The sequence below is a fragment of the Dipodomys spectabilis genome, unplaced genomic scaffold, assembly GCF_019054845.1.
Source record: "Dipodomys spectabilis isolate Male_0828 unplaced genomic scaffold, ASM1905484v1 ptg000292l, whole genome shotgun sequence".
Classification (NCBI taxonomy): Eukaryota; Metazoa; Chordata; class Mammalia; order Rodentia; family Heteromyidae; genus Dipodomys; species Dipodomys spectabilis.
In genome coordinates this window covers 28,757-55,484 of record NW_024870969.1, presented here as the reverse complement: position 1 = coordinate 55,484, position 26,728 = coordinate 28,757, and the positions used below count along the sequence as shown (strand labels likewise).

Here is a 26,728-nt window from a genome sequence, read left to right as displayed (position 1 = left end):
GGAAATGTGTAGAAATTGGGCAGTTGAAGGGATTGGGGGAGGGTGGAGTGGGTGTCCCATTTGTCCACTTAGGCCAACCTTCTACAAGAAGCCCCCCCTAGGCTGAGAAAGACTTGAAACTATTGGCTCCCCTTGGTGCAAGGGTGTAGGGATGGATGGTGTGGGGAGAAGGGAGGGGCGAGCCTAATCCCTGAGGTGTGGGGTTTTGGGGGACCTCTCCATACTGGAAGAACTTGACATCAGCTATAGAAGAACTTGACATCAGCTGCTTATCCAAACCAGAACAGAAGATCCTGGAATCTCGGGGGAGATGTGATTAACCTCCCGCAGTGAAGAGGTTAGCCCTAACTTGGGGTGGTGGAATGGTTCCTTGACATCGCCCCACCTCACCCCACCCCATCCCGTGGTCTAGGTTGTTGGCATTTGTTCTTTAACCCAGGACTGGTGAGGCCTGACTCTTGAGTACTTGGGCCATTCCTCAAAAGGGATGAGGTTATAATTTGGGGGTGTCCTCTGTAAACCCAGAGAAGGGCCATGCAGCCAGGTCTCCTTTCGTCTGTGCTCAGGTTCAGGCCTAGCGAGGTGAAACCTTGAGCAGCCACTGACAGCCAGCTGTGGAGAAAAGGGGGTGGTGGTGAGACTTCACATCAAAACGGGGTGCGGGTGGGGAGCGAGGGCAGGCAAACAAAACGAAAGAAAACCAGGTCTCACTGTGCAGCTTGGAACCTGCCGGGGAAGCCCCAGGCTGGCCTCGAACTCGCAACCCCAATCCCCTTCTCTCATCCGACTCCATTCTCAGCGTCTTCTCCCTGGGGGGGGGGGGGGGCGGCTTCACCACGAGCGCGCTGATTGGAGCCTCCCAGCCAAGGGGCGGGCCTTCCTCGAAGAACTCATCCTGGATTGGCTACCCGCGACTCTCTCATCCTCGCCTTTGGATTGGCTGGGAGACTTCTCTTTCCGGGCATGCGCACTACGGAACCCGGGAAAAGTAAGAGGGTGGGGGGGGGAGGAAGTAGAGCAGGCAAGATGGCGGCTGCCCCGGCGGGTGTGGGCCGCCTCGAGGAAGAAGCGCGACGGAGAAAAGAACGGCTGAAAGCCCTACGGGAGAAAACGGGGCGTAAGGTGAGGAACGTGGAAGCGAGGGACGCTGGGCGAGGCGGTCTGCGGCTCAGGGCTCAGGGCCGGAGGGCTGGAGATGAGAAGGGGAGGGGGGAAAAATACATCCGCTTAAGTGCGCATGTGTACAAGGCGGAGCATGCGTAGAGCGACGGCGTGGGACTTAACTAGCGCTGGCATGGGCAGCGCGCATGCGCGCGGGTGGGCGTCGCTGTGTGTCGCGCGTTTAGTCCGCCTCTAGTTCTTTTTGGATGCTTGTTGGAGCAGGCGAGAATCGTTCCGTTGTCTGGTTGGCCCCGCTGGTCCTTCACTGCCCACCAATCCCCCCAGGAAAAAAGTTTCAGAACTTTTTTTCTTTCCTATCTGCCAGCGTGCGTTGGGCACCTTTGCATGTGACTGATCTGAATGCACAGAATTTGTTTCCCCAGACGGCTTCTCGGGAATAGAACGGGGCAGTTAACTAATTTGTCCTGATTGTCTTTTTTTTCCATCAAAAGTGGATTTAGCCAACGTAAAGTGGAGAGGAAAGGAGAATTGTCAGGTAGACACCTGTTGTGTTTACACCTTGGCCCTGTCACTTAATATGCATCATACCCCATGCCCAGACCCCCCCCCTCCTCCCTCCCTCCCTCTCCCCCCCCCCTCAACTTTAATGTGAAGTGGGGATTAGACTTGGTACACTCTTTCACTCCTCAACCTTCCCAGCTAAGAAAGGGACGTTTGTTCATCCGTCCAGTGGGGGAATAACAACTCCTACACATCCACTTTTCATGGTTATTTTGGTGAGCCAATAAAATAATAATCTGTATGAAAGGACTCTAGAGACCACAGAGGGTGGAGGTTTTGTTGATTCAGGTGCAAGAGCTATGTCTTTCACTCTACCCAGTACAAAAATTAAACATTAAATGTCTAAGCCGGGAGCCAGTGGCTCAGGCCTGTCACATTAGCTACTCAGAAGGCTGAGATCTGAGGATCACGGTTCAAAGCCAGCCCGGGCAGGAAAGTCCGTGAGACTCTGTATTTCCAATGAACCACCACAATACCAGAAGTGGGGCTGTGGCTCAAGTGGTAGAGTGCTAGCATTGAGATGAAGAATTCAGGGACAGTGCCTAGGCCCTGAGTTCAGGCCTCACAATTGACCCCCCCCTTCCCCCCCAAAAAAAAAAGAAATGCAAGCTCCACTTTATAAAAAAGCTTTTCGAAAGAGAGAAAGAAAGGGAAGAAAGAGAAAGGAAAGAACCCAAACAACCACAACAAAATCCAGCAAAGCTGGTCAGTCCCAGGCCGGCCTCAGTTTTCCTTTCTGCACGGCTGAAAGATGGAACTGGCCCCATGGGCTCTTGCTGGCTGGCATACTCAAGAGCGAATCCATCCCACATTTCACCCCCAGACTGCCTGGCTCTGGGAAGCTCAGGCTCTGCCTTTTAAACACTAACCAGTCCCTTGGAATTATTCGCTTGGATTTAAGCCCAGATCATTGGGGTTGGGTTTGAATACAAGGAAGTAACATACTATTCTCTGACCTATCACCCATGGGAAGAGATGTGACAGGTTCTTATGAAAACTGACCTTTAAGAAGTGGAATTCTGTGTGTGTGTGTGTGTGTGTGTGTGTGTGTGTGTGTGTGTTTGTGTAGTAGGGCTTATACTCAACGTGTGGGCAGTGTCCCTGTTAGTGCTTTACTATTTTTTTTTGGGGGGGGGGGGTCCGGTTGTGGGGTCTGAACTCTGGGCCTGGGTGCTGTCCCTCAGCTCTTCAGCTCAAGGCTAGCACTCTACCACTTGAGCCACAGCGCCACTTCTGGCTTTTTCTTTTTGCTTATGTGGTGCTGAGGAATAGAACCCAGGGCCTCATGCATGCAAGGCAAGCGGTCTACCCCTGAGCCACCTTCCCAGCCCAGTGCTTTACTATTTTGAGTCACAGTTCCACTTCTGGTTTCCTGGTGGTTCTTTAAAGATAAGAGTCTCACACGGACTTTTCCTGCCCAGGCTGGTTTTGACCTGTGATCCTCAGATCTCAGCCTCCTGAGTAGCTAGAATTACTGGCATGAGCCACCAGCACCTGGCTTAGAAAGAGGAATTATTATTTTTTTTTTTGTCTTTTTTTTTTTTGGTCAGTTGTGGATGCTGCCCTCAGCTCTTCAGCTCAAGCCTAGCACTCTACCACTTGAGCCACAGTACCACTTCTGGCTTTTTCTGCTTATGTGGTGCTGAGGAATCGAACCAAGGGCCTCATGCGTGCAAGGCAAGCGCTCTACCACTGAGCCACCTTCCCAGCCCGAAAGAGGAATTCTTAATGAGTTGTAAGTAGGTCCTTGTTTTGTGTTTAATTTTTTTTTCTTGCCCAGGCCCTGAGTTCAAGCCCCAGGACTGGCCAAAAAAAAAAAAAAATGTTTTGTCTTCCCAGTATATTTCAAATGTGGGGTAAAGTGAACCTTTATGCATAATTCAGTGGCATTAATCACACCCTTAATGTTTTGTAATTGTATCCTGCTACAAAGTATATCTGGTGTTAGAGGCAGCTGGCTTTATGGAAGAGAGGGAAGGAAGAAAGGGAGACAGAAATACTTGGGGCCCCTATTTTTCTCAATAACTCCAATGTTTATTTTTCTTTATTAAAGACAAGCATTTTCAGAGTTAACTGAGTCAATAATATCACCAGCCAGGATGTTCTTATCTGGTCTTGTTGCTAACAGACCTGATAAGAAGGCCGGACTAAGGTTTTTCTTTGGATTTATAGATTGAAGCACCCAGGCCAGTTACTGGTGGTTATTTGCCCACAGTCACATGACTAGGACTAGGAGCCAAGTGAGAATATGTGGTAACATTTTTGCATACAACCTTGATGTAGTTGCTGAGGTGCTGGTAAGAGTGGGTTAAGGAACTCTGGGTATATACACACACACGTTTTTTTTGGGGGGGGGAGTAAGGGGGGGTTGATTGTGGGGCTTGAACTCTGGGCCTGGGCACTGTCCTTGAGTTCTTCAGCTCAAGACCAGTGCTCTACCACTTGAACCACAACACCACTTCCAGTTTTCTCGTGGTTCCTTGGTGATAAGTCTCACAGACTTTCTTGCCCGGGCTGGCTTTGAACAGCGATCCTCAGATCTCAGCCTCCTGAGTAGCTAGGATGGCAGGTGTGAGCCACCAGCACCAGGCCATGTTTTTTGTTTTTTTTTTTTCTTTTTTCTCTCCCCGCCCTCTTCCTCTCCTCCCTCCCTCCCTCCCTCTCTTCTTTGGCAGTGCTGGGATCAAGCCCAGGTCTTGTGCATGCTAGCCAGACACTCACCACTTCTTCGTGATAAGAACAGTACAGTTCCTGATTTATTGGTCTCACCTAGATTGATTTCTTTTTAACTAATACTGTGGTGTCAAAATGATCCAGTGTTTGGTTTCTTTGTTTTTGTGTGCCACTGGGGCTTGAACTCTGGGCCTGGGCACTATCTCTGAGCTTTTTGCTCAAGGCTAGCACTTTACCATTTGAGCCACAGCGCCACTTCCAGCTTTTTCTGAGTAGTTTATTGCCAATAAGACTCTCCTAGACTCCACTGGCTGGCTTTGAACCTTGATCCTCAGATCTCAGCCTCCTGAGTAGCTAGGATGACAGGCCTGAGTCACCGGTGCTCAGTTCGTGTGTGTGTGTGTGTGTGTGTGTCTGTATGTGTGTGTGTGTCTGTGTCCGTCCGTGTGTCCGTCCTGAGGCTTTAGCTCAGGGCCTGGGCACTGTCCCTGCACTTTTGTACTCAAGGTTAGTGCTCTCACACTTGAGTGACAGCTGTTTCCTGCTGTGTTCCTTTTGAATCGTGATGCTCAGATCTTAATCTCCTGAGTAGCTACCGTTACAGGTGTGAACCACCAGCACCCAGCTTGTTTTCATTTTGATGAAGTACACTTTGTCTGTTTCTGATTTTTTGTTGTTTGTGCTTTAGTTGTCGTCCGTAGCTAAGGCTAGCCTGAAAGTCCAGATCCTCCACCTTGAGCCTCCCTAATATTGGGACTATAGGCATATAGTACCATGCCCTGCTTTTTAAAAAATTTTTTTTGGTCAGTGTGGGGCCTGAACTCTAGGCCTGAGCATTGTCCCTCAGCTCTTCAGCTCAAGGCTAGCTCTCTACCCCTTGAACCACAGCGCCACTTCCGGCTTTTTCTGCTTATGTAGCGCTGAGGAATCGAACCCAGGGCCTCATGTATGCGAGGCAAGCACTCTACCACTGAGCCACCTTCCCAGCCCCATGCCCTGCTTTTAAATGGGTTTTCAGTGGTAAGTGGTTTATTTATTTTCCCTGACAGTATAGGAATTTGTTTTTGTTGTTGTTGTTGGTGGTGGTGGTTGTGGGGCCTGAACTCTGGGCCTGGGCCCTGTCCCTCAGCTCTTCAGCACAAGGCTAGCGCTCTACCACTTCAGCCACAGCACCACTTCCTATTTTTTCTGCCAATGTGGTGCTGAGGAATGGAACCCAGGGCCTCATGCATGCAAGGCAAGCACTCTACCACTGAGCCACCTTCCCAGCCCCATGCCCTGCTTTTAAATGGGTTTTCAGTGGTAAGTGGTTTATTTATTTTCCCTGACAGTACAGGAATTTGTTTTTGTTGTTGTTGTTGTTGGTTGTGGGGCCTGAACTCTGGGCCTGGGCGCTGTCCCTCAGCTCTTCAGCACAAGGCTAGCACTCTACCACTTGAGCCACAGCACCACTTCCTATTTTTTCTGCCAATGTGGTGCTGAGGAATGGAACCCAGGGCCTCATGCATGCAAGGCAAGTGCTCTACCACTGAGCCACCTTCCCAGCCCCCAGTACAGGAATTTGAACTCATGCTTGCCTGAGAGGCCCTCTACCACTCAGTCACCTCTTTGGCTTTATTTTTCAGATAAGGTCTCATATTTTGGTCTAGAACCCTCCCCGCATACCAGGAATGCTATGCATGCATGAATTATCTATTGAGATTCCTGCAGCCTTGATCCTCCTTGATGTCCACCTCCCAAATACCTGGGATTACTGGTGTGTGGTACTGTGCAACAACTCTTGAGTGATTTTCTACCTTCCCACCCCCCCTTCTTTACCCTTCGGATTGAATCCTGGGTTTTGTGTGTGCCGGGCACCCTACCAGCCCTGGAGTGACTTTTTATCAGGGTAAGTGACTTGGGGGCCAGATAAGTCAGAGCCTGAGTTACTCAGAGTTAATTTTGGTGGCTCCTTGCTTCTACTTGTCTACGGGAAGCCCGGGGCGGATGTGTGGTGCAGCCTACAGTAGGCAGATAAGATCCCAAGAGTCTCCTCTCTCCGGAGGAAATCTTTGATGTGACCACAAAGTCCAGGGTTGAACACTGTTGCCCGGTGGGGTCTCTACCAGGCTGCCCCCCCCCCCCCCATACTCAGTGGCAGAATCTTCCGTTGAGTTCATTGGTTTTGCTAGAAACTTCAAGATTTGGGGCATTTATCTTCCTCCAACCCTAATTGGCCCTAACAGCTGTAAACTCATAATCCAGTGGCATTGTGGACAGACCAGTTCTGAGATTTTGTGGCTGGTGAAGGACAGGATTAAAGGTGGCACTGTGTGCCAGTGTCTTTTCACTTAAAGCTCTGATAGTCACATAGCCCGGTCGTTGTTGTTGTTGTTGGTTGTGGGGCTTGAACTCTGGGCCTGGGCATTGTCCATGAGCTCTTCAGCTCAAGGCCAGCGATCTACCACTTGAGCCACAGCACCACTTCCAGTTTTCACTGACTTTCCTGCCCAGGCTGGCTTTGAACCACAATCCTCAGATCTCAGCCTCCTGAGTAGCTAGGATGACTGGTGTGAGCCGCCTGCGCCCGGCTTTTTTGTTTGTTTTGTTTGTGCCTTAGTACTGGGGCTTGAACTCAGGGTGCAAACTGTCCCTTAAGTTTTGAGCTCAAGGCTGGTGCTCCACCTCTTGAGCCACATCTCCACTTCTGGCTTTTTTTTTTTTTTTTTGCTGCTTAAATGGAGGTAAGCGTCTCTTGGAACTTTTTTGCCCAGGGGCTGGCTTTAGGATCCTCAGATCTCAGCCTCCTGAGTAGTTAGGATTACAGGCGTGAGCCACCCTGGTCTTCCCACCCCACTTAAAGCAATGACTTTTGTAGCATGTCTGTGCAAGCCTTTGGGAGGGGAATTGTGGAGCTGTTCACTGCACTGTCTGAAGCACTTTGCAATCCTGTGGTCAGCCAGTCCTGGTGTTAGGTACATTAAATAGGTAGGTTTAATAAGGTAGGTGACAAAAGAGACCACCACGCAGTATTCAGGCAGAAAAGAGAAGTTTATTCTGAACTGCCTGCCCCCCCATCACGCACGGTGGAGAGGCATGGCCGAAAAGGGGCAACCCACCCCCAGTGAGAAAGGTACAGCCACAAAGGATCGGGATGTGACCTCAGGGGCCTGGGTCAGATGGGAGGCATGACCTGGGGGGGGGGGGCCCAGGATGTGACCTAGCCGGCAGGGGAGGTAACTGCTTCCAGGTGGGCCAGTTACCTAGGTAACGCAGGCCCGGGGAACTTAGCCAAGAGAATAGGGAGGCATCTGCACAGGGCCTGCGTGGCCCGGGGCGAACCTCACACTTGGCACAGGTGGATAGGCTTGACCTGCAGCGAGTGGACTGCTGAGGCTCCAAGCTTGGGAGACCAGGCTGGCGTTTGAAGAAATTCAGGGGAAGGCGCGTTGGAACTTGAGTTCAGCCATAGAGGAGGGTATTAAGCATGCTGTAGGAGGACAGCTCTGAGGTGGAAACTTTCAGGGGTATAGGTAGCAAGGGAATTGCTCCAGGAAGGGAGGCTGGTAGCAAATCCTAGGTCCTGTCAGGAGGAGCATACTGCCAGTGCTTGGCTGGGTGCTTTTTTGGGGGGTTCAGAGTCTCACGGACTTTCCTGCCTGGGCTGGCTTTGAACCTCAGCCTTCTTCCACCACAGATTACCAACCGAGTGCCGGGTAGCACCGACCTGCTGTGTGTATATAGCGGGAGAGTTAGTTCCTTAGGGAGTGGGGAGAACTGGGTAGATCTGGTTTAAACCTCCACTCTGGGGATCCCCCGTCTGTGGGACCCGGAAGCCTCCTCCCCCAACCTCATCAGGAGCGGGGAGACAGAGAGGGAGGTGGCCTGTGATGTCTTCTGCACAATGGCCCCTTTACAATCGTGGGTGTCTTTTCTGCCTCCTGTAACACATGGAGAGGTCGGGGTGGGCCCCAGGTCATCTCTGCTGGGTGACAGTAGGTGGAGCTGGCCATGGTTCTGAAGGAAACAGAGGTGGTCCTCCAGTCTCTAGCTTTGCACATCCTTAGCCCGAGTTCATCAAAGGTGGGGTTTTATTTATTAATTTTATTTTGTTGGTCGTGGGGCTTGAACTCTGGGCCTGGGCACTGGCCCTCAGCTCTTCAGCTCAAGGCGAGCGCTCTACCACTTGAGCCACAGCGCCACTTCCAGTTTTCAGGTGATTCATTGGAGATCAGAGTCTCAGGGCCTTTCCTGCCTGGGCTGGGTTTGAACCAGGATCCTCAGATCTCAGCCTCCCGAGTAGCTAGAATGACAGGCGTGAGCCACCAGCGCCCGGTTGGTGGGGTTCTATTTTTAGGGCAAGGTGTTGCATTAAGAAGAAAGAGCGAGCGGAGGTGAGGATTACAAGCCCTTGTTTAAGCAGAACTGTGCCAGTTCTGGCTTGTAGTTAAATTTGGTTTTTCTTGGCCTTTCTTATCCTCGGCTGTCACACTCGGAAGCAGCTGATCAAAGGTTGAGAAACCTTTGAGTCTCCAAGGAACTTCAGCAACCCCCCTCTTCATAAGCCTCTGACTTGCCTGGAAATGGACTTGTAAACAATATTGCTTTCCAGACTTGGGGTGGCGGGGTGGGGTGCTGCTGCTCCTGGGGATCCAACTCTGTGTGGCTCACATCAACCACAGGCCTTTGTGGTGGTCGGGAGATTTGGGGGAACATTCTGACACAGTGCTCACATATATCCTGAGCCCCCAGCTTCTCCATTTATAAAATGAGTATCAGAACCTTTATCCTACCTGTATCCCAGGGACTCCTGCGAGAAGCCACAGCACTTTGTTGTAAGTAATAGAAATCCATTCTGGCTGGTTTTAAAAGGAGGGGCTGGGAAGGTGGCTCAGTGGTAGAGTGCTCGCCTAGCACGCATGAAGCCCTGGGTTCGATTCCTCAGTTCCACATACACAGAGAAAGCCGGAAGTGACACTGTGGCTCAAGTGGCAGAGCGCTAGCCTTGAGCAAAAGCAGCTCAGAGACAGTGCGCAGGTCCTGAGTTCAAGCTCCAAGACTGACAACAACAACAACAACAAAAGCTCGTGTTAGAAGGGCGCTGGTGGCTCATTCCCGTCATCCTAGCTACTCAGGAGGCTAAGATCTGAGGATCGGTGGTTTGGGGGCTCCTGGCTGGGTGCTATGTCAGAGTCCTGACCCCAGATTCTCAGCTCTTACCAGGTGGAAGATCTCATTTGAGATCATAACGTGTTCCTGGCTGCCGGATCTAGTTCTCACTGCACCACAAGGCATTTGAAGTCTTTGCTGCCCTCCCCGATTCTTGTTTTTTCTCATTTGGCTTAGGAATGCACAGGGTCATATTTCTCCGGCTGTTGCGCAGAAAAAAAACACCCAAGCCTTGGCACCATTTAATTTAATTTGTTTTTTGATGGCACTTGGGTCTCACATTTGCTTGACTGGGTGCTCTACCAGGTGGAGCATACCACTAGCTTTTGGTTGTGGTCAGCTTTGAGATTGAAGTCTTCACCCCCCCACCCCCCATTCCCTGGGTGTATACAATCATGCAATCTGTCTGTCTCACCGACCTTGCGGCTGGGGTCCTGGCTGTAGCTATTGACAAGAATGGGAATGGACTCAGCCTGAAGGGTTCCTGGGGAAAGCCGGGGACTGGGCTATACTCTGCTCTTTTTCTCTGTTGCGTGGCCTCACCATGTGCTATGGACCGTGGGGGTGGGGCACACGTGGCTCAGTTCTGTGAGGAAAGGGGTTTCCTTTCCTGCTGCACTGACCCCCCCCCCCCCCAGCCTCTGTCTCCATCTCGGTCTGCACCCGCCTCCCTTGGGCAGACTTAGAGTCACCCCACCTCAAGCCCCAGTGTGCCTGAAAGCGGCCGCACCCTCTCTTTGTCCCTACCCGTCACTCTTTTTTGTCAAGAGGCGCCTGCCTTCTCCCAGTGAGTCACCAGCACCAATCCCCCGACTGGCTCCGCCCCCGTCTTCACCCACAGCCCGGGTCCTGTACCACCACCATACCGCCTGACCCAGTTCCGGCCTTGATTATCTCGGGCCTTATCTCCAGCTTCCCAGCCCTGCTGGCTTCTTCCTCTGTTCACCAGCCTCAAGGGAACGCCTGCACACACAGACACACACACACAGACAGACAGACAGACAGACAGACACACACACACACACACACACACACACACACACAGCCTCTTTTCCCCTGTAACACTCGCTCACCAAGGAGGCAGAAGATCCGCTTTCGCCAGCGCATTTCACATCAGCCGATGGCCCCTGTGTCTCTACAGAGGAAACTGAGGCCCAGAGGATGGTACTAACCAGCCCAAGGCCTCACAGCCAGGACCAGGAGGAGATGAGTCCTCCTCCCTGGCCTCGGTCCCCCCCCCCCCCCAACCCCGTGCTCTGCGCGTGCAGTTCCTCTCTGGCTGGTGGGTATAAGAACTCACAACTCCACAGACAGGCAGATCGGACACTGCCAGCCAGGAAATCCTAGCAGTAGGTAGAAGGCTGGGACCTCGATGACCTGACAGATCACAGTCTGTCTGGGAAAGTGAGGGCCTCCCCTTCCCCCCCACCCCCCCTGCTGCCAGTCTCTGAGCCACAGAGAGCATGAAGCTTCTGGGTCCAGGCATGGTGGCATCCAGCCCAGAGCTTATCCTTCCATCATCAAGGGTGAGTCAGAGTTGGGGTGGCTGCATTACCTACCCCTTAAATGCCCTTGGAACACAGCTCCCCAGTGCCACCGCACCCCACCGGAAGTCCCTCCACCCCAGCATGTGGAACTGGGTGAAGTTGAGGAACCTGCCAGATTCGCTTAACACACAGTCTCCTCCTGCTCCCCTCAAGCACCTGATTTCTGAATGTGTGTGTGTGTGTGTGTATGTATGCACACGTGCGTGTGCCAGTCCTGGGAGCTGTCCCCGAGCTTTTTTGCTCAAGGCTATAGCACTCTACCACTTGAGCCACAGTTCCATTTCCCTCTTTTTGGCAATCAATTGGAGGTAAGAGTCTCATGGACTTTTCTGCCTGGGCTGGCTTGGAACCCTGATCCTCAGATCTCAGCCTCCTAAGTAGCTGGGATGACAGGTGTGAGCCACCGGTGCCCAGCTCTGCTTTCTGATTTCTTCCTCACCCAGGAAAATCAACTCAGACCTGGGAAGTCTCAGGCTTCGCCTCCTCTAGTGCTCCAGGGTTTGGGGGGTTTTTGTTTTTCGTTCGGTTGTGCGGCTTGAAGTCTAGGCCTGGGCGCTGTCCACGAGCTCTTCAGCTCAAGGCGAGCGCTCTACCACTTGAGCCACAGCGCCACTTCCAGTTTTCTGGTGGTTTATTGGAGAGAAGTGTCTCATGGACTTTCTTGCTTGGGCTGGCTTTGAACCACGATCCTCAGATCTTAGCCTCCTGAGTACCTAGGATTACAGACGTGAGCCATTTGTACCCGGCAACACTAGGGTTTTTGAGGCCTTACTTCTCATTCCATAAAGGACTAATTCTCCTGACAATGAGAGCAGACTGATAGCCAGAGAAGTTGTTCATCTGGACCTAGAGGTCCTTTGGGGTCTTCAGCTGCTTCTGGAAAGATCTAAGCTAAGGGCAGACAACCCTGCAACAGCACATAGAATGTCCCTCTCTAAAAGCTGACTCTTTGACCTGTCTCTGCCTTCCCTTCCTCCACCTACAGTGCACCTGCCTCAGAACACAACTTCCCAGAGATGTTTGGAGATGGGGTGGCAAAAAGCAAAAGTGGTCAAAAGTAGAGAGTCGTGTGGTGGGGGGGGGGGGAGGGGGAGGGGGTAGTGGGGAAGGGGAGTGGTTGAAGGCTTGCTTGTCAGGACCCTGGGCAGAGCAAGAGGCATGTAGGGTTAGGAACAGGATGAGGAAGGAGGGAGAAAAGGGAGAGGGAGTTGGGGAGGGTAAAGTTTAGTCACAGCCTGACTCAAGAGCATTAGGATGGAAGCCAGGACTCCGTGGCTCACGCCTGTCATCCTAGCTACTCAGGAGGCTGAGATCTGAGGATCCCAGTTCAAGGCCAGACAGGAAAGTGCATGAGACTTTTATCCCCAGTGAACCACCAGAAAGAAGCGGAGCCGTGGCTCAAAGGTGGTAGAACACTGGCCTTGAACACAAAGGCTCCGGGACACCATCTAGGTCCTGAGTTCACGACTGACCCTCCCCCCCAAAGAGAAGCGTTAGGATGTGCAAAGCGTCTGTGGATCCTGAGGACAGCTTCCCACCAGCAGAGCGGGGGCCTGGGCAGCTCATGTGACCTGATGTGACCACGTGGAGAGAGACGGGGAAGGTGGTTGAGGTCAGAGCCGGTTTTAGAAACTCAGCACCCTTTTATCCGCGGTCTCTCAGCTCCTTGGCTAAAGCTCAGGGACAGGACAGGCAAGACACTGACCCCGACCTGCAGCTACCACGGACAGGTTCTGTGACCTTGAACAGACTATCCGCCCCCCCCCCCCCCAACCTAGTCATTTCCCAAGCCACCCCAAGTGTTGTGGAAGACTTCAGATGGATAACCCTGGAACTCTTCCATTGTGATTTATTCAGTTATTGTTTTGATCGGTCTTGGGGCTTGGACTCTGGGCCTGGGCGCCGTCCCTCAGCTCTTCAGCTCAAGGCGAGCGCTCTACCACTTGAGCTACAGCGCCACTTCCGGTTTTCTAGTGTTTATTGGAGATAAGCGTCTCATGGCCTTTCCTGCCTGGGGCTGGCTTTGAACCACAATCCTCCGATCTCAGCTCCCTGAGAAGCTTGAATTACCCAGCTGTTGGGGTCACATTTGAACTGAAAGGCTGGAATGTACCTGGGCCCAGCCCCGCGTAGCCTGCCCTGCCCTCCTATATTGGTCGGTGCCCTGCTGCTCAGCACCCCAATGCAGGGGGGGGAGGAGGTGGGGGGTCTTGGGCTGCTTGTGGAAAGCAGGCGGAACCCGCCAGACGGGCTGAGTGAATTTGAAATGTCATTTAGATACTTGGGTGTTTTCTCACTTACGAATGACTAACTTGGCATTTGCGCTCGTCTGGGGGCATCCTGGGAGGAGGCCCTCCTCCCTCCTCCCTCCCCCCAAGGCCGGGCTGGCTGAGTATTATGGGAAGGCACACACATTGGCCACACAACCTTTGGCAGAGTGGCCCATTCCTCTGCCAGGCAGAGCCCCTCCAGCGAGCAGCTTCGTTAGCTTCCTGTGGGTTGGCAATCAGTTTCCCTCCAGGTGCCCAGCCGAGATCGGTGTGCCCTTCACCAGCCTGGACTGAGCTGTCTGCTGTTGGCTTCCACCTGACTCACACCGGCTCCCCCCCCCCCCGCCCCCCCATCCTATCCGGTTCCCCCAGCAGCCACGTCCCCCACCCATCCCCCACACCACACCGGCCACGCCGATCGCTCTCTCGTGGTGACTTGTCCTAAGTGACACTTAACTGGTGTCACTTATTTTCTTCCCCGGCTGCCTGGTCCCTAAGAGAACAGCCGCTCTAGGTTGAGCTAGGTGAGGAGAGGCGTCGGGACGTATTCCCCCGGCCAGCCTCCACCCCAGTTTGGACGATCTCATTCCCCTCGGAAGTTGTGTGGCCCGCGAATCGTGGGGTATGGTCCTGGCCCTCAAGGTCTCTCCAGTCAGCACTAGCAGGGAGTGACTGGCGGCAGACGCCCCCCTTTCAAGGAGGAGGTTGTCAGAGCTAGTCTAAGCAGTTTTTTTGTTTTGTTTTGTCGGCCATGGGGCTTGAACTCAGGGCCTGGGCGCTGTTCCTCAGCTCTTCAGCTCAAGGCGAGCGCTCTACCACTTGAGCCACAGCGCCACTTCCGGTTTTCTGGTGGCTCATTGGAGATAAGAGTCTCACGGACTGTCCTGCCTGGGCTGGCTTTGAACCTCGATCCTCAGATCTCAGCCTCCTGAGTAGCTAGGATGACAGGGGTGAGCCACCAGTGCCCAACCGGGGCCATGCATTTTTAAAACTCTGCCCGGGCAGTGGGGGTGAGTGGGTGGGACTAATTTTATTAGTCCACGATATACCTGTCAGATGCCAGGGGGCGCTGAGCTAACCCTTTTCAAAGTACATCTGGCCCCTGAGATGTCCTGCTTCTCCCCTGATCTCCCCAGGGGCGTGGCCTGGGAGGAGGCGTGGCTCTGAGCAGGTGGCTTTCTCCCTTTCTTCTGCAGGACAAGGATGGGGAACCAAAGACCAAGCAGCTCAGAGAAGAGGAGGAGGAAGGCGAGAAGCACAGGTAGAGTCTGTGGGCAGCTTTCCCCGAGCTGTGCTCAGCCCTGCAGAAAAAGAGATCCCCAACTCTCCCAGTAGACAGGGCCTCCTCCCTCCCTCCCTCCCTCCCTCCTTGCATCCCTCCTTCCCTCCCTCCCTTCCTTCCTTCCTTTCTGTCTTTCTATTTTCTCTCTTTCTCTTACTTTTTGGGGGTGTGTGTATTCAGTCATGGGGTGCTGTCCTTGAGCTTGTTGCTCAAGCTTAGCACTCTTACCATTTTGAGCCACAGCTCCACTTCTGTTTTTTGTTTTTTTTTTTAGGTTAATTGGAGATAAGGGTCTCACCCCTGGCCTTTCCTGCATAGGCTGGCTTTGAACCTTGATCCTCAAGTTCTCAGCCTCCTGAGCAGCTCCTTAATTGAGAAACCCACAAGTGACGATGTGCGCACATTAATTCAGTCAGCAAGTGCTGACTTCAATGTGGGTCTGCTCTGTGTACAGACACCATTACAGGTCCTTGGGTGGATGGGGAGGGGCCAGCAGGGGGCAGCAGTGGTCAACCTCCACCCGGCTTTCTGTGGAGGGACACAGAGGAAGTGTTTTTATGGAGGAAGCGTGATGCAGGAAAAGCAAAAGTAGGGTGTCAGTGCGTGCATGGAGCGGGAGAAGCTGCGGTCAGGTCAGCGCTGGGGCAGCAGGGAGGAAACTGGGCTGGGGAAAACTTGGGCTCTCGGTCATAGGTGGTTTTATTTGTAACAAAAGCCCAAAGGAAGCCGGGCGCCCGTGGCTCACGCCTGTCATCCCAACTGCCGTGGGAGGCTGAGATCTGAGGATCCAGGTTCAAAGCCAGCCCGGGCAGGAAAAGTCCGTGAGACTCTCATCTCCAACGAACCACCAGAACACTAGGGGTGGAGCTGTGGTTTGAGTGGTCGAGCGCTAGCCTTGAACAATCAAGCTCTGGGACAGCACCAAGGCCTCACGGCAGACAAAGTAGCGGGGGTATAGGGGGATGGGAAGGTGGCTCAGTGGTAGAGCGCTCGCCTAGCATGCATGAAGCCCTGAGTTCGATTCCTCAGTACCACAGACACAGAAAAAGCTGGAAGTGGTGCTGTGTGGCTCAAGTGGTAGAGTGCTAATCTTGAGCAAAAGAAGCTCAGGGACGACGCCCAGGCCCTGAGTTCAAGCCCCAGGACTGGCAAAGAAAAAGAAAAAAAAAGAAGTAGGGAAAATATAGTCCAGGGCTTACGCCCAGGCAGTAATACTAGACTTTTTTTTTTTAATCAGAACGCGTGGCTCACATAACAGAGCACCGATCAAACATGGTTTTGAAGTCCTGAGTTCAAAACTTCCTGCCGTTCCCCCCCCCACCCATAATTTCCTTTTGAGAATGTATCTTAAATTCTCTCGCAGGATAAATCTGAACCCATTTCTATGAGACCAGATTCCCATGGGGTAACAGTAAGCCCTGGCAGGTGGCTTTATTCAGGCCAGATCTGTGGAAAAGGAAGGACGTACCCCCCAAAAGGGCTCCTTTGCTGTCGTCTGGGCTGTGGCTTCTTTGTCCCCGCTAACCTTCTTTGGCTAACTTTGCCTGGGCAGTGACCTTGGTGACTCATCCCCAAAGCAGTTCCCCTCCCCAGGCCCCCACTTACTGCCTTGATAAAGTGGGAGGTGTCCTGGAAAGCTGGCACACAGAAAACGGCATCCTTGCCAGCTGCTGCGTACCCTCTGTCTCTCCCCCCCCCCCCCCCCCCCCCAGTCATGGATCTGGGCCTGGGCGCTGTCCCTGAGCTCTTTTGCTCAAGGCAAGCGCTCTACCACTTGAGCCACAGCGCCACTTCCGGTTCTCTGTTGGTTTCTTGGAAATCAGAGTCTCACGGACTTTCCTACCCGGGGCTGGCTTTGCACCATGATCCTCAGATTTCAGCCTCCCCGAGTAGCTAGGATGAACAGGCGTGAGTCACCCGTGCCCGGCTTAGCCTTACTTCTTGAGACTTGGAAAATTCTTTCTACATACTCAGCTCTCGGTTGTGCAGTCATTTTACCCAGCCCTGCCCCAGTACATCCCTGCCCTTTCCACCAGGCAAGTCCCCCCCCCCCCTCCTCTCCGTGGGTTGGGCCCCAGTGCTGGGGTGTGTCCCAGACCCATGACGTCAGCCTGATGCAGCACCTGCTGCCCCACTCCAGCGGTGTCCAGCAGGGCGGCTCCCTCCTCCTCTTCCTGGGTTAACTCAGCCCTGCTCCGGGCTCTGGAAATCCCCCCGTGACCCCAAAGCAGCGGCCAACACCCAACTTTTCCTGTTGATCAGTGAAGGCCCTGGGGATTGGGGAGTTGAGAGAAGACTGGTTGAAGGAAGATGGCGGAAGCTGACTCACCACGTGACAGCCACAGGAACCCGTCCTGCTGTGTGGGAGAAGGGTGGGAACGCAGCTGGGCCCTTTCTCTGTGTGTGTGGGGGGGGGGTAGCGGGGGGAAAGGTCATGATATCTTACGTGTCATGATCTCGGGGTGCTCTTAAAGCCATCTCTTGAGACTGCTCCTGCCCCAGGGCTCAGCATGGTATTTGGGTGAGGAAACCGCAAGCAGACGGGCGGAACCCCTTGGCCGATGTCACCCAGCTGGAAGATGGGGAGCAGGGTTGGCATGGGGCAGGGGGGGGGCTTCTCCTGAGTTCCTCTCTCTGCCCAGCTACAGATGGGGAGATGAAGCCCTTCCTGCCAGTCGTGGTGCTGCTCTAGACCCCGAGCCAAGAACTGAGCTGGGCACCAGTGGCTCAGGAGGCTCGAGATCTGAGGATCAAGGTTCAAAGCCATCCTGGATAGGAAAATCCTTGAGGTTCCTTACCACCAAAAAGCCAAAAGTGGGACTCTGGCTCAAGTGGTAGAATGGAAACTCTTGTCATTCATGAATGAATAAATGAATGAATGAATGGAGTGAGTGAGTTAGCCATCCCTCAAAGACCCGGTGAGCTATGATAACCATAGCCCATCGGTGACGGTGAGGTTCCCATTTTTATCATCGCTTGTGCTGGGATTACAGGCAAACCCTACCATGTCTGGCCAGGAGACAGCTTCTGTTGCCCTTGACCTGTCCCATGTCCTAGACAGCCTTGCTGGAGACAGCTAAACAAGGTGGTAACCTCTGCCGACCCGCGAGGGCACCCTTGGGTTCTTGACAAACTCCCCTTGCCTGCTAATAAGACAGCCATTTCATGTCCTAAAGGAAAACATTAAGCAACCAGCCAACAAAAACATCCCTCCTCCTCTTTCCAGCATCCGTATTCTCTCCTGACCTTGTACTGTACCTGCACTGGGTTTTTGTTTTTTGGGGGGTGGGGAAGTGGGGTTCTGTGATTGTACTGTCCCGTGCTAGGTTTGGGAGGGTGTCAGTAGACAGTTTTGGGGGGCTGGAGGGGGGGGGGCGCGTGAAGCCGCCTCAACAGCTGTTTCTCCTTACAGAGCCTAAAACATTTGCACGGCGAACCTTCGCATGCTAGAAGGGTTTTGTTTTGCCTGTCCTTGTTTTGTGAACTCTTTCCACTGAATAATCTCCCCAGAGTGGGATTACCAGGTCAAGGGGTTTTGAACACACGCGCAAAGTCTTTGAAGAAACCACCAGACTGGCTCTCTGGAGCCACGCTTGAGATCTTTTTGTCCGACCCTTTGTTTTCATGGTTTCTAGGGCCTGGCCATTGGCCAGCCAGGCCTTGTTATTCATTCACATTAGGTCTCTGTGTGTAGAGCCTTAAAGCTAACAGGATTATGAGAGAGGGAGGGGAAGGGGGAAGGAAGGAGGGAGGGAGGAAGGGAGGGAGGTGACAGAGAATTTTTTCCGGGAGCTTTCTAGCTCCGGGAAAGGCTTCAGGGCTGGGCGCAGTGGCTCTCACTTTCAATCAATCCCAGCTGCTCTAGGTGGAGGGTTATCCAGGTAAGAGGCCAGCCGAGGCAGAAAATTGGTTAAGACCACCTCTCAACAAGTCAGCCAGGTGTCAGTGTGTCACGTCCCTTACCCCCAAGCCACTCTAGAGGCAGAAGAAGTAGGAGGTTTGCAGTCTTGAGGTAGGCCAGGGCAAAAAGCCAGGAGACCCTAGCCAAGGAAACAAAGGAAAGAAAAAGGTCTAGAGCATTCGACTAGCAAGCCTGAGGCCTTGAGTTCAATTCCTACCACCTCAGATTTAAAACCAAAATCCCAGGACTTGTGTGTGATCCATCACTGATCTCTAGAGCCACTAACTCTGACCCAGGGGGGCTGGATGGTCAAGAGCCGGGGAGCAAGGTGGCCAGCTGGGGAGAGCCGTCCCCGTGAGCTGCCCTGTCCAGTCTTCTTGCGGCCCCTCTGTCAGGGTGTGCGGCACGGGCTGCAGGACTATAAGATCCTATAAGGACTATAAGGGAGGAAGAAATGTACTGCCTGGGGTGAAGACGGGAAGCGTGAGCGTATGAACCAGGCCAGGGGAAGGGCGGGGAGGAGCCTGAGACCCACCTCCGCCAGCGTCCCCGAAGACCCTTCCCACTGAGAAAGTTTCCTTTCCTTCCCAGAACTCTGCTTTCCACACCCGGTAGTGTGCAGAGGGCAGCCGCGTTTTCTACCCACTAATCTAGAATACTAGACAGGCCTACTTCAGCGCCGGGCAGGTGCTCTTCCTTAGACCCAGGAGGAAAAGCCCAGTAGAGAAATAGCTCAGGATGTCACCCCGATCTAGAAGACAACGCAGTAGAGCGTGCGCTTGGACACGCCACCTGGAGAAGGGAGGTGGGTTTTGTCTTTCTCCCTGGATCCAGGCTGGGCCCAGGTGAGCCGCACACCGGGTCCCGAGGAGAAAGAGCTGCAAGGCTGAGGGAAGATAAGCTAAGACTGTTGGCTGGCCTGGTTTCCAGAACTCACCCGGTAACTGATACTAAGCTAATGGGGACTTTGGAAAGACAGGGCCGGGAGAGACTAGATGTCGAAATTGCTTTTTTTTTTTTTTTTTAGCTCCCAGCCCTAGGGCTTGAACTCAGGGCCTAGGCACTGTCCCTGAGCTGCTTTTGATCAAGCCTGGCGCTCTACCACTTGAGCCACAGCACCACTGCTGGCTTTTTCTGTGTCTGTGGTGCTGAGGAATCGAACCCAGGGCTTCATGCATGCCAGGCAAGCACTCTAACACTGAGCCACCTTCCCAGCCAGCTTTTTTTTTTTTTTAACTGGATTTTGAAGGCCTTTGGGGCTAGATTTGGAGTTCTGATGTGTCTTGTTGTCCTGTCAGTTTCTAAGATGGCATGCCCGTGACATTTGGTTTGTTTCTCTTTTTTTTTTTTTCTTTTGGGTCCGGTCGTGGGGCCTGAACTCTGGGCCTGGGCGCTGTCCCTTAGCTCTTCAGCTCAAGGCTAGCGCTCTACCACTTGAGCCACAGCGCCACTTCTGGCTTTTTTTCTTATGTGGTGCTGAGGAATCGAACCCAGGGCCTCGAGCATGCAAGGCAAGCGCTCTACCCCTGAGCCACTTTCCCAGCCCCATTTGGTTTGTTGCTGAGACAGGGTCTCCCTGTGCAGCCCAGGCTGCCCTCCAATTGGCCATCCTTCTGTCTCTACCTCTCTGTGCTGCGGAACCACACCCGTTGACACTCCATTGTCCTATTGTTCCCATATTTTCAGTCAAGAAGTCTGCTGTGGGTTTCTGTTTCTTCTTTGAAGGTTGGGTCTCTTCAGTTTCTTTCTCTTTGTTGTTTGTTTTTAGTTTAGCAGTGGTTTGCCTACTTTGGCCTGCCTGCCTGCCTTCCTTCCCTTTTTCCTTTCTTCTTTTCCTTCCATCCTTGTTCCTTCTTTTCCCTCCCTCCCTCCCCTGTTTTCTATTCTTCCCTTCCTAGTACTGGGGATTAAATGCCAGGGACCAATACATGCTAAGCAAGTGATTTACCCTCAGCCCTTCTGATAGATTGTTTTTGCTTTTGTTGGCCATGGGGCTTGAACTCAGGGCCTGGGTGCTGTCCTTGAGCTCTTCAACTCAAGGCGAGCACTCTACCACTTGAGCCACAGCTCCACTTCTGGTTTCCTGGTGGCTCATTAGAGATAAGAGTCTTATGGATTTTCTTACCCAGGCTGGCTTTGAACCCCAATCCTTAGATCTCAGCCTCCAAAGTAGCCAGGATGACAGGTGTGAGCCACTAGGGCCCACTTGTATGTTGTTTTTGAAATAAGTCTTACTAACTTTTCGTGACTGGCCTCAAATTCAAGATCTTTCTGCCTCTATCTCCAGAGCAGCTAGGATTATAGGCATGCACCATGATTCTTGACCTTTTCTTTGGAGTTTATCAATTTTCTTTTCGTCTGCAGTTGGATAATTATTTCATTAATTCCATGATTCTTCCATTCATTGTGTAAAAAAATTCAGCCATCACTCTATTATTAATAATTTTGATACCCTACGTGCATGCAGACCTTTTTATCATGTGCAGCTAGCTCGGTGTATTTTCCCATTACTCCTGTGCCTCTAGATATTTTCTGACATCTTAAAAGTCACCATCCATTCTTTAGTTCCAATTATGATGGGTTTCATTCCTCAGTTGTATAATTAACCAACTTTTATGGTGTCTTAAGGCCTCTGCTGAAATCCGTCTTTGTAGTCTCCTTTTATGAATTGCCATTCTTTTCCATTTCATTTCTGATCATTCCAGCATGTGGATCTCCTACGAGTGTATTTCTGTTTTCTTTTTTTCCCCTCCCTTTCGTGGTTCTGCTTGAATTCTGAATGTTGCCTATTAACTATGCTGGAGCTAATTTGAGATTCTGGCTAGTTTATTTTCCTCCAGAGAGAATTTATTCTCCCTCTGGCAGGCAACTGGACTGGGGGTTCAGGGCGGATGGAGAAGCCTGAGTTACATCACCCCAGCCCCAAAGGGCAGACCAGTCATCCGCTGTGTGGTCGTAGCTGTGGGAAGAGCGATCTGTTTCAGACTGGCCTCTGCTCTTAACACGGGGGGCCTTTCCAGGGCTCAGTTTTCTCTCTAGCTCCATGAAATTGCAAGATTTTTTTTAAAATTCTTACTATTGTTTTTTTTTTTAAATCACTCTGTTTATAGAGACAGATGCTCAAGAGGAAAAAGGTACCCAGGGGCAGGTTTCTATTGTTGCCATTCTGTCTCTGTGCTTCTAGCCCTTGAAATCCTCGTTCTGGTCTTTCTCCAAGGCCAAGAAATAGACGTTGCAAATAGGTCTGTGGTCAGGCATGTTTGTCCACTTGTTCACAGAAGGGAGTGAAATCTTGGGAGTCCCTTTTTGAAAAGGCCAGTTTTCCTCTCCCCCCCCCCCCCCCGCCTCTCTCCCCCTCCCCCCTCCTTCCCCATACTCCTGCTTTAGGACAGTTGCTTGGGCATTTTGTCCATCAATGAAGAGCAAGACTCCACATTTACCTTCACAGAGCAAGTCTGGAAAAACCAGGCGCTGGTGGCTCACGCCTGTCATCCCAGCTGAGATCTGGGGGATGGGGGTTCCAGGCCAACCCCGGGCAGACACACCTGAGCGATCCTTTTATTTCCAGTTACCCACTAAAAAGCCAGAAGCACTGGTGTGGCTCAAATGGTTGAGGACCGGTTTTGAGCCAAAAGGTCAAGTGAGAGTGAATGGGGCTGAGTTCAAGTCCTACTGGCCCAAAGCAAAAAGGATTGAACCTAATAGCCTCGGAGCCGAGAATACCCAGCAGAGACTCCATGCCCACAAGCCAGCACCCAGAATGGCACTGTCTCAGATCAGCGGGGACCCAGGGGTTCCTGTGACCAGTGGGCAGCAGGCCTGCCCCGCCCCCCATCCTGCCCTCTCCTCCCGCCCGCCCGTTTCACACAGTACCTGGAGCTGGGTTGTTTTGTTTTGTTTTTTTAATATTTAATTTTTTTTTCTCACTAATCCCTGCATTTTTTCCCCCCACACCTAGTTTCTCTTCCTCTTTTGTCCCCACCCGGCGAAGAACAGAAGCCACTTCAAGAGGTCATGCCCTGCTTTCTCGCCCTGTGCCTCAGTGACCCCCAACATTCACCCCCAGACCTGGGAGGGGGGCCAGGCCTTAGGCTCAGGCTCTAGGAGGGTCGGCCGGGCCTCCTTCATCCGGGCTAGGCTGCCACTGCCCCCCAAATCTGGCATAGCCCCCTGGCTGTAAGGCCCAGAGGCCTCGGGGCTTGAACTCAGGGCCTGGGCGCTGTCCCTCAGCTCTTCAGCTCGAGGTGAGCGCTCTACCACTTGAGCCACAGCGCCACTTCCGGTTTTCTGGTGGTTCATTGGCGATCAGAGTCTCACAGACTTTCCTGCCGGGGCTGGCTTTGAACTGCGATCCTTAGATCTCAGCCTCCAGAGAAGCTAGGATGACAGGCGTGAGCCACCACATCTGGTGAGGCGAGTTTGTTGGGGTTTTTTTTGGTTTTTGTTTTTTTTCATTTTAGGGGTGACTCATCCCCAGAACTGGGCCTCTGCTGGAAGTCACACCTAGCTTTGGGTCTCAGAGGTGCAGTTACTCCTGGGTGCCTCATGATAGAGGTGTATAGTCTCTCAGACACCCCCCTTCCCCGCCCCCACTTCAGTGGAGCTAATCCAGGAGAGAGAGAGATACTAATGACTATTCTCAGCCAACACCCACCTCCCCCCCCCCCCCCCAGCCTTTGGGGGAACCGCATTCCTCCAGTGCAGACAGACAGGGCCTGGGGAGGTGGGGGGGAGTAGTGAGTCCAGCTTGGTGTCCGGTGAGGGAGGAGGAGCCACCTCCTGGGAGGGGGTGTGGCCAGGACACCTCCACATCGGCACATCCTCCGCTCACAGGGAACTGAGGCTGCGCAATTACGTCCCTGAGGACGAGGATCTGAAAAGGAGGAGGGTACCCCAGGCCAAACCCGTGGCAGGTAGGCGACCCGCCCTCCCCCCCCCCAAACTGGCTGGTGCCAGGGCAGAGGTGTGGGGGGGCACACTGTAGTACCCCGCATTGCTGTCCCAGAGAACAGTAGCAAGACCTGGCCAAGCCGGACAAGGAAAAAGGGTCTGCTTTGGCTCCCTGCGGCGGAGGTGACCCAGTAATCCTAGCGACACAGGAGACTTAAGAGCTAAGGATCGTTGGCCTGGGAAGGTGCATGCATGAGGCCCCTGGGTTCGATGCCTCAGCACCACAGAAGCAGAAAAAGCCAGAAGTGGTGCTGTGGCTCAAGGGGTAGAGCGCCAGCCTTGAGCTGAAGAATGACCAAAAAAAAAAAAAAGATCTAAGGATCGCCGTTCAAAGCCATCCCAGGCAGAAAAGTCCATAAGACGCTCAGCTCCAATAAACCACGCCAGGAAAAGCTGGAAGTGGGGCTGTATGTCGCTCAAAAGTGGCAGAGCGCCAGCCTTCAGCACAGAGAGACTCAGACGACACCCCGGCTCTGAGTTCAAGCCCCAGGAGTGGCAAAAAAAAGCAAAAAGGTCCTTCAGCCCTGGGCCTGCTTCCTTCCCAGTTGATCTACCCCCCCTCCCCCTCCAAGTGGCACATTGTGGGATGGTGACATTGCAGGGCAGGCCTTGGGAGAGGAATGCAGACCCACGCCTGGCTAGAAACAGGACCAAGGAGGGTAGTCGAGGGGGGGGATCCCCCCAATAGCAGGGGAGCAGCCCGCAGTGCCTCTGGCTGTTAGTGCTCATCTCTAACCCAGAGAGTAGTCGTACTACCAGCCACAGCTTGGGTTGAGGTCCCCTTCCTGAGGTGGACTGGGAGGAAAGGCTGGGTCAGGACACAGGGGACAATCCTCTCCCAACACCGCACGCCCCAGAACTCCTCATCCCCTTCCCCCCCCTCCCCCCCCACTGTCTAGCTGACAAGCTTCCTGCTCTCCCTTTCTACACCCGTCTGGGGGCCTCCTGGGAAACCCAGATACCAGGGCTTTGCCTCTGGAACATTTGGAGAGATGCCCCCCCCCCCCCCCACCGGGGGTGGGATGGGTAACTGGCCCCTCAGGTCCCACAGGCCCGTGTTCCTCTTGCGCCCTCTAGTGGAGGAGAAGGTGAAGGAGCAGCTGGAGGCGGCCAAGCCCGAGCCTGTCATTGAAGAAGTGGTGAGTATGTAAGCCCCGCTCAAGGCTAGCACTCTACGAGCCACAGCGCCCCCTCCGGCTCTTTCTGCGGATGTGGTGCTGAAGACTCAAACCCAGGGCGTCATGCATGTGAGGCCAAGCGCTCTACCACGGAGCCGCCTTCCCAGCCCTTCCTTCCCACGTTACCATTTCCCTTTTACCTCCCTACCCGCCCGCAAGTCCCTCCTTCCTCCTGTCCTGTATCCCCACCTCCCCTGGGGCGAGGGTCCTCTAGGCCCTGCCTGACAGGTATCTTTTTTTTGATTTTCCCTACCCCCAGGATCTGGCTAATCTTGCACCGAGGAAGCCTGATTGGTGAGTGTTGCTTGGCCAGGTGTACAAGGCAGACAGACATAAATGCTGAGCAGAACTCCCACAGGTGGTGCTGGGGAAGGGAAACGGGGGAGCAGAAAGTCCTCTCAAGAAGCCCCTTTCTGGGCCTGGGAAGGTGGCTCAGTGGTAGAGCGCTCGCCTAGCATGCACGAAGCCCCGGGTTCGATTCCTCAGCACCACATACACAGAAAAAGCGGCAAGTGGCGCTGTGGCTCAAGGGGTAGAGCGCCAGCCTTGAGCAAAAGCAGCTCAGGGACAGCGCCCAGGCCCTGAGTTCAAGCCCCAGGACTGGCAAAAAAAGAATCAAAAAAAAATAAAAATAAAGTCCTTTCATTGCATTTCGTCCTTGTGGGAATGGAGTGCTTGTCCTCCAAGCCTAGAGGGCGCTGTGGGCCTGAAGGATATGGCTAGAGGGGTCATATCCTTCTCATTACAACTCTGAGCCGTCTGCTGCTGGATCAAGCACCCACTTGGGGTGCTTGAATTCGCTGAAGCAAAGCCGGAGGCACGTGTTCTGGAAACTCCAGAGCTACAGACAAAGCACGCTGAGTGGGCTTCTGGAATCTCCTGGGGGGGGGGGGTGTGGGGGGGAGCCTGTGGCCTGAGGAGGTGGTGGCCCACAGTGGCATGTCACCCCCTAATGGTGATTCCGGGGTTCTGATTGGGGGAGGAGGGCGGGATCTACCCTTGCACATCCCTCATGTGGTCCCCCTTGGCTGGAACTGGGGCTCAATGGGCGGGGAGCAGAGACAGATAAACAGCCCAGGGCTAGCCTTCAGCCTCCCTCCTCCCCTCCTCCCTGCTCCAGGGACCTTAAGAGAGATGTGGCCAAGAAACTGGAGAAACTTGAAAAGAGGACCCAGAGAGCCATCGCTGAGCTGATCCGTAAGTGCCGCCCTGGCTGGCTGGGGGGGGCAAGGGGGAGGGCTGATGGTCCAAGCACAGGGCACTGGTTTACTTCCGTCCATCTGTCTGTCTGCCTGCCTTCCAGGTGAGCGGCTCAAAGGCCAGGAGGACAGCCTGGCCTCAGCCGTGAATGCCCCCACAGGACAGGAGGCCTGCGACTCCGACTGAGGCCGGCCCTGGCTCCATCTCTCCAACCAGGCCGGTCCCGTGGGAGGAGCACGGAGGGCAGGGTGAGGCGGGAACTGGCCGTCCACCACCTCTACTCTTCCTGCCCTGAGCCAGGCCCCTGCAGGAAAGAACCCCTCGCGGAGCGAGGTCAGCTGGTCTCCCCAGGGTCGGAGCCAGCCCCAGCTCTGGGCGGGCCTGCATCTGTACATATATGTACATTCTGATTGCTTTTTTTAACCTCTGGAAAGAGAGAAAAGTCAACCCACACATGTGGTAGAAGCCAGTGAAGTGTGTTCTGGTGTCTGGGATGCTTTAAGGCAAGAAAGCCACAGAAGCGATGCTTAGCATGGCTCCTGCTAGAGGCTAGATGTCTGCTAGTGTTTGTGTGTGTGTGTGTGTGTGTGTCTGGAAGACACCAGTGGCTCACACTTAGCTATACTCAGGAGGCTGAGATCTGAGGATCACAGTTCAAGGCCAGCCTGGCCAGGGAAGTCCCATGAGACGCTTTATCTCCAGTGAACTACCAGAAAACCAGAAGTGGCGCTGTGGCTCAAAGTGGTAGAGAGCTCAGGGACAGCAGTGTCCAGGCCCTGAGTTCAAGCCCCAGGACCCACAAAAATAAATAGGGAAGTTGGGAAGGTGGCTCAGTGGTAGAGTGCTCTCCTAGCCATGCATGAAGCCCTGGGTTCCATTCCTCAGTACCACATACA

At 53.4% G+C, this 26,728-nt stretch overlaps 1 protein-coding gene across 1 annotated transcript; it reads left to right on the top strand.

Moving 5' to 3' along the window:
* Window positions 1–1,009: 1,009 nt before the first annotated feature.
* Ccdc12 (coiled-coil domain containing 12) lies at window positions 1,010–26,469 on the top strand. Its single transcript, XM_042701485.1, has 7 exons — window positions 1,010–1,122; window positions 14,518–14,582; window positions 23,338–23,417; window positions 24,532–24,593; window positions 24,892–24,926; window positions 25,753–25,829; window positions 25,936–26,469. The coding sequence occupies exons 1-7, from the start codon at window positions 1,027–1,029 to the stop codon at window positions 26,016–26,018; spliced, it is 498 nt and encodes a 165-aa protein (XP_042557419.1). The 5' UTR covers window positions 1,010–1,026; the 3' UTR covers window positions 26,019–26,469.
* The last annotated feature ends 259 nt before the right edge of the window (window positions 26,470–26,728 follow it).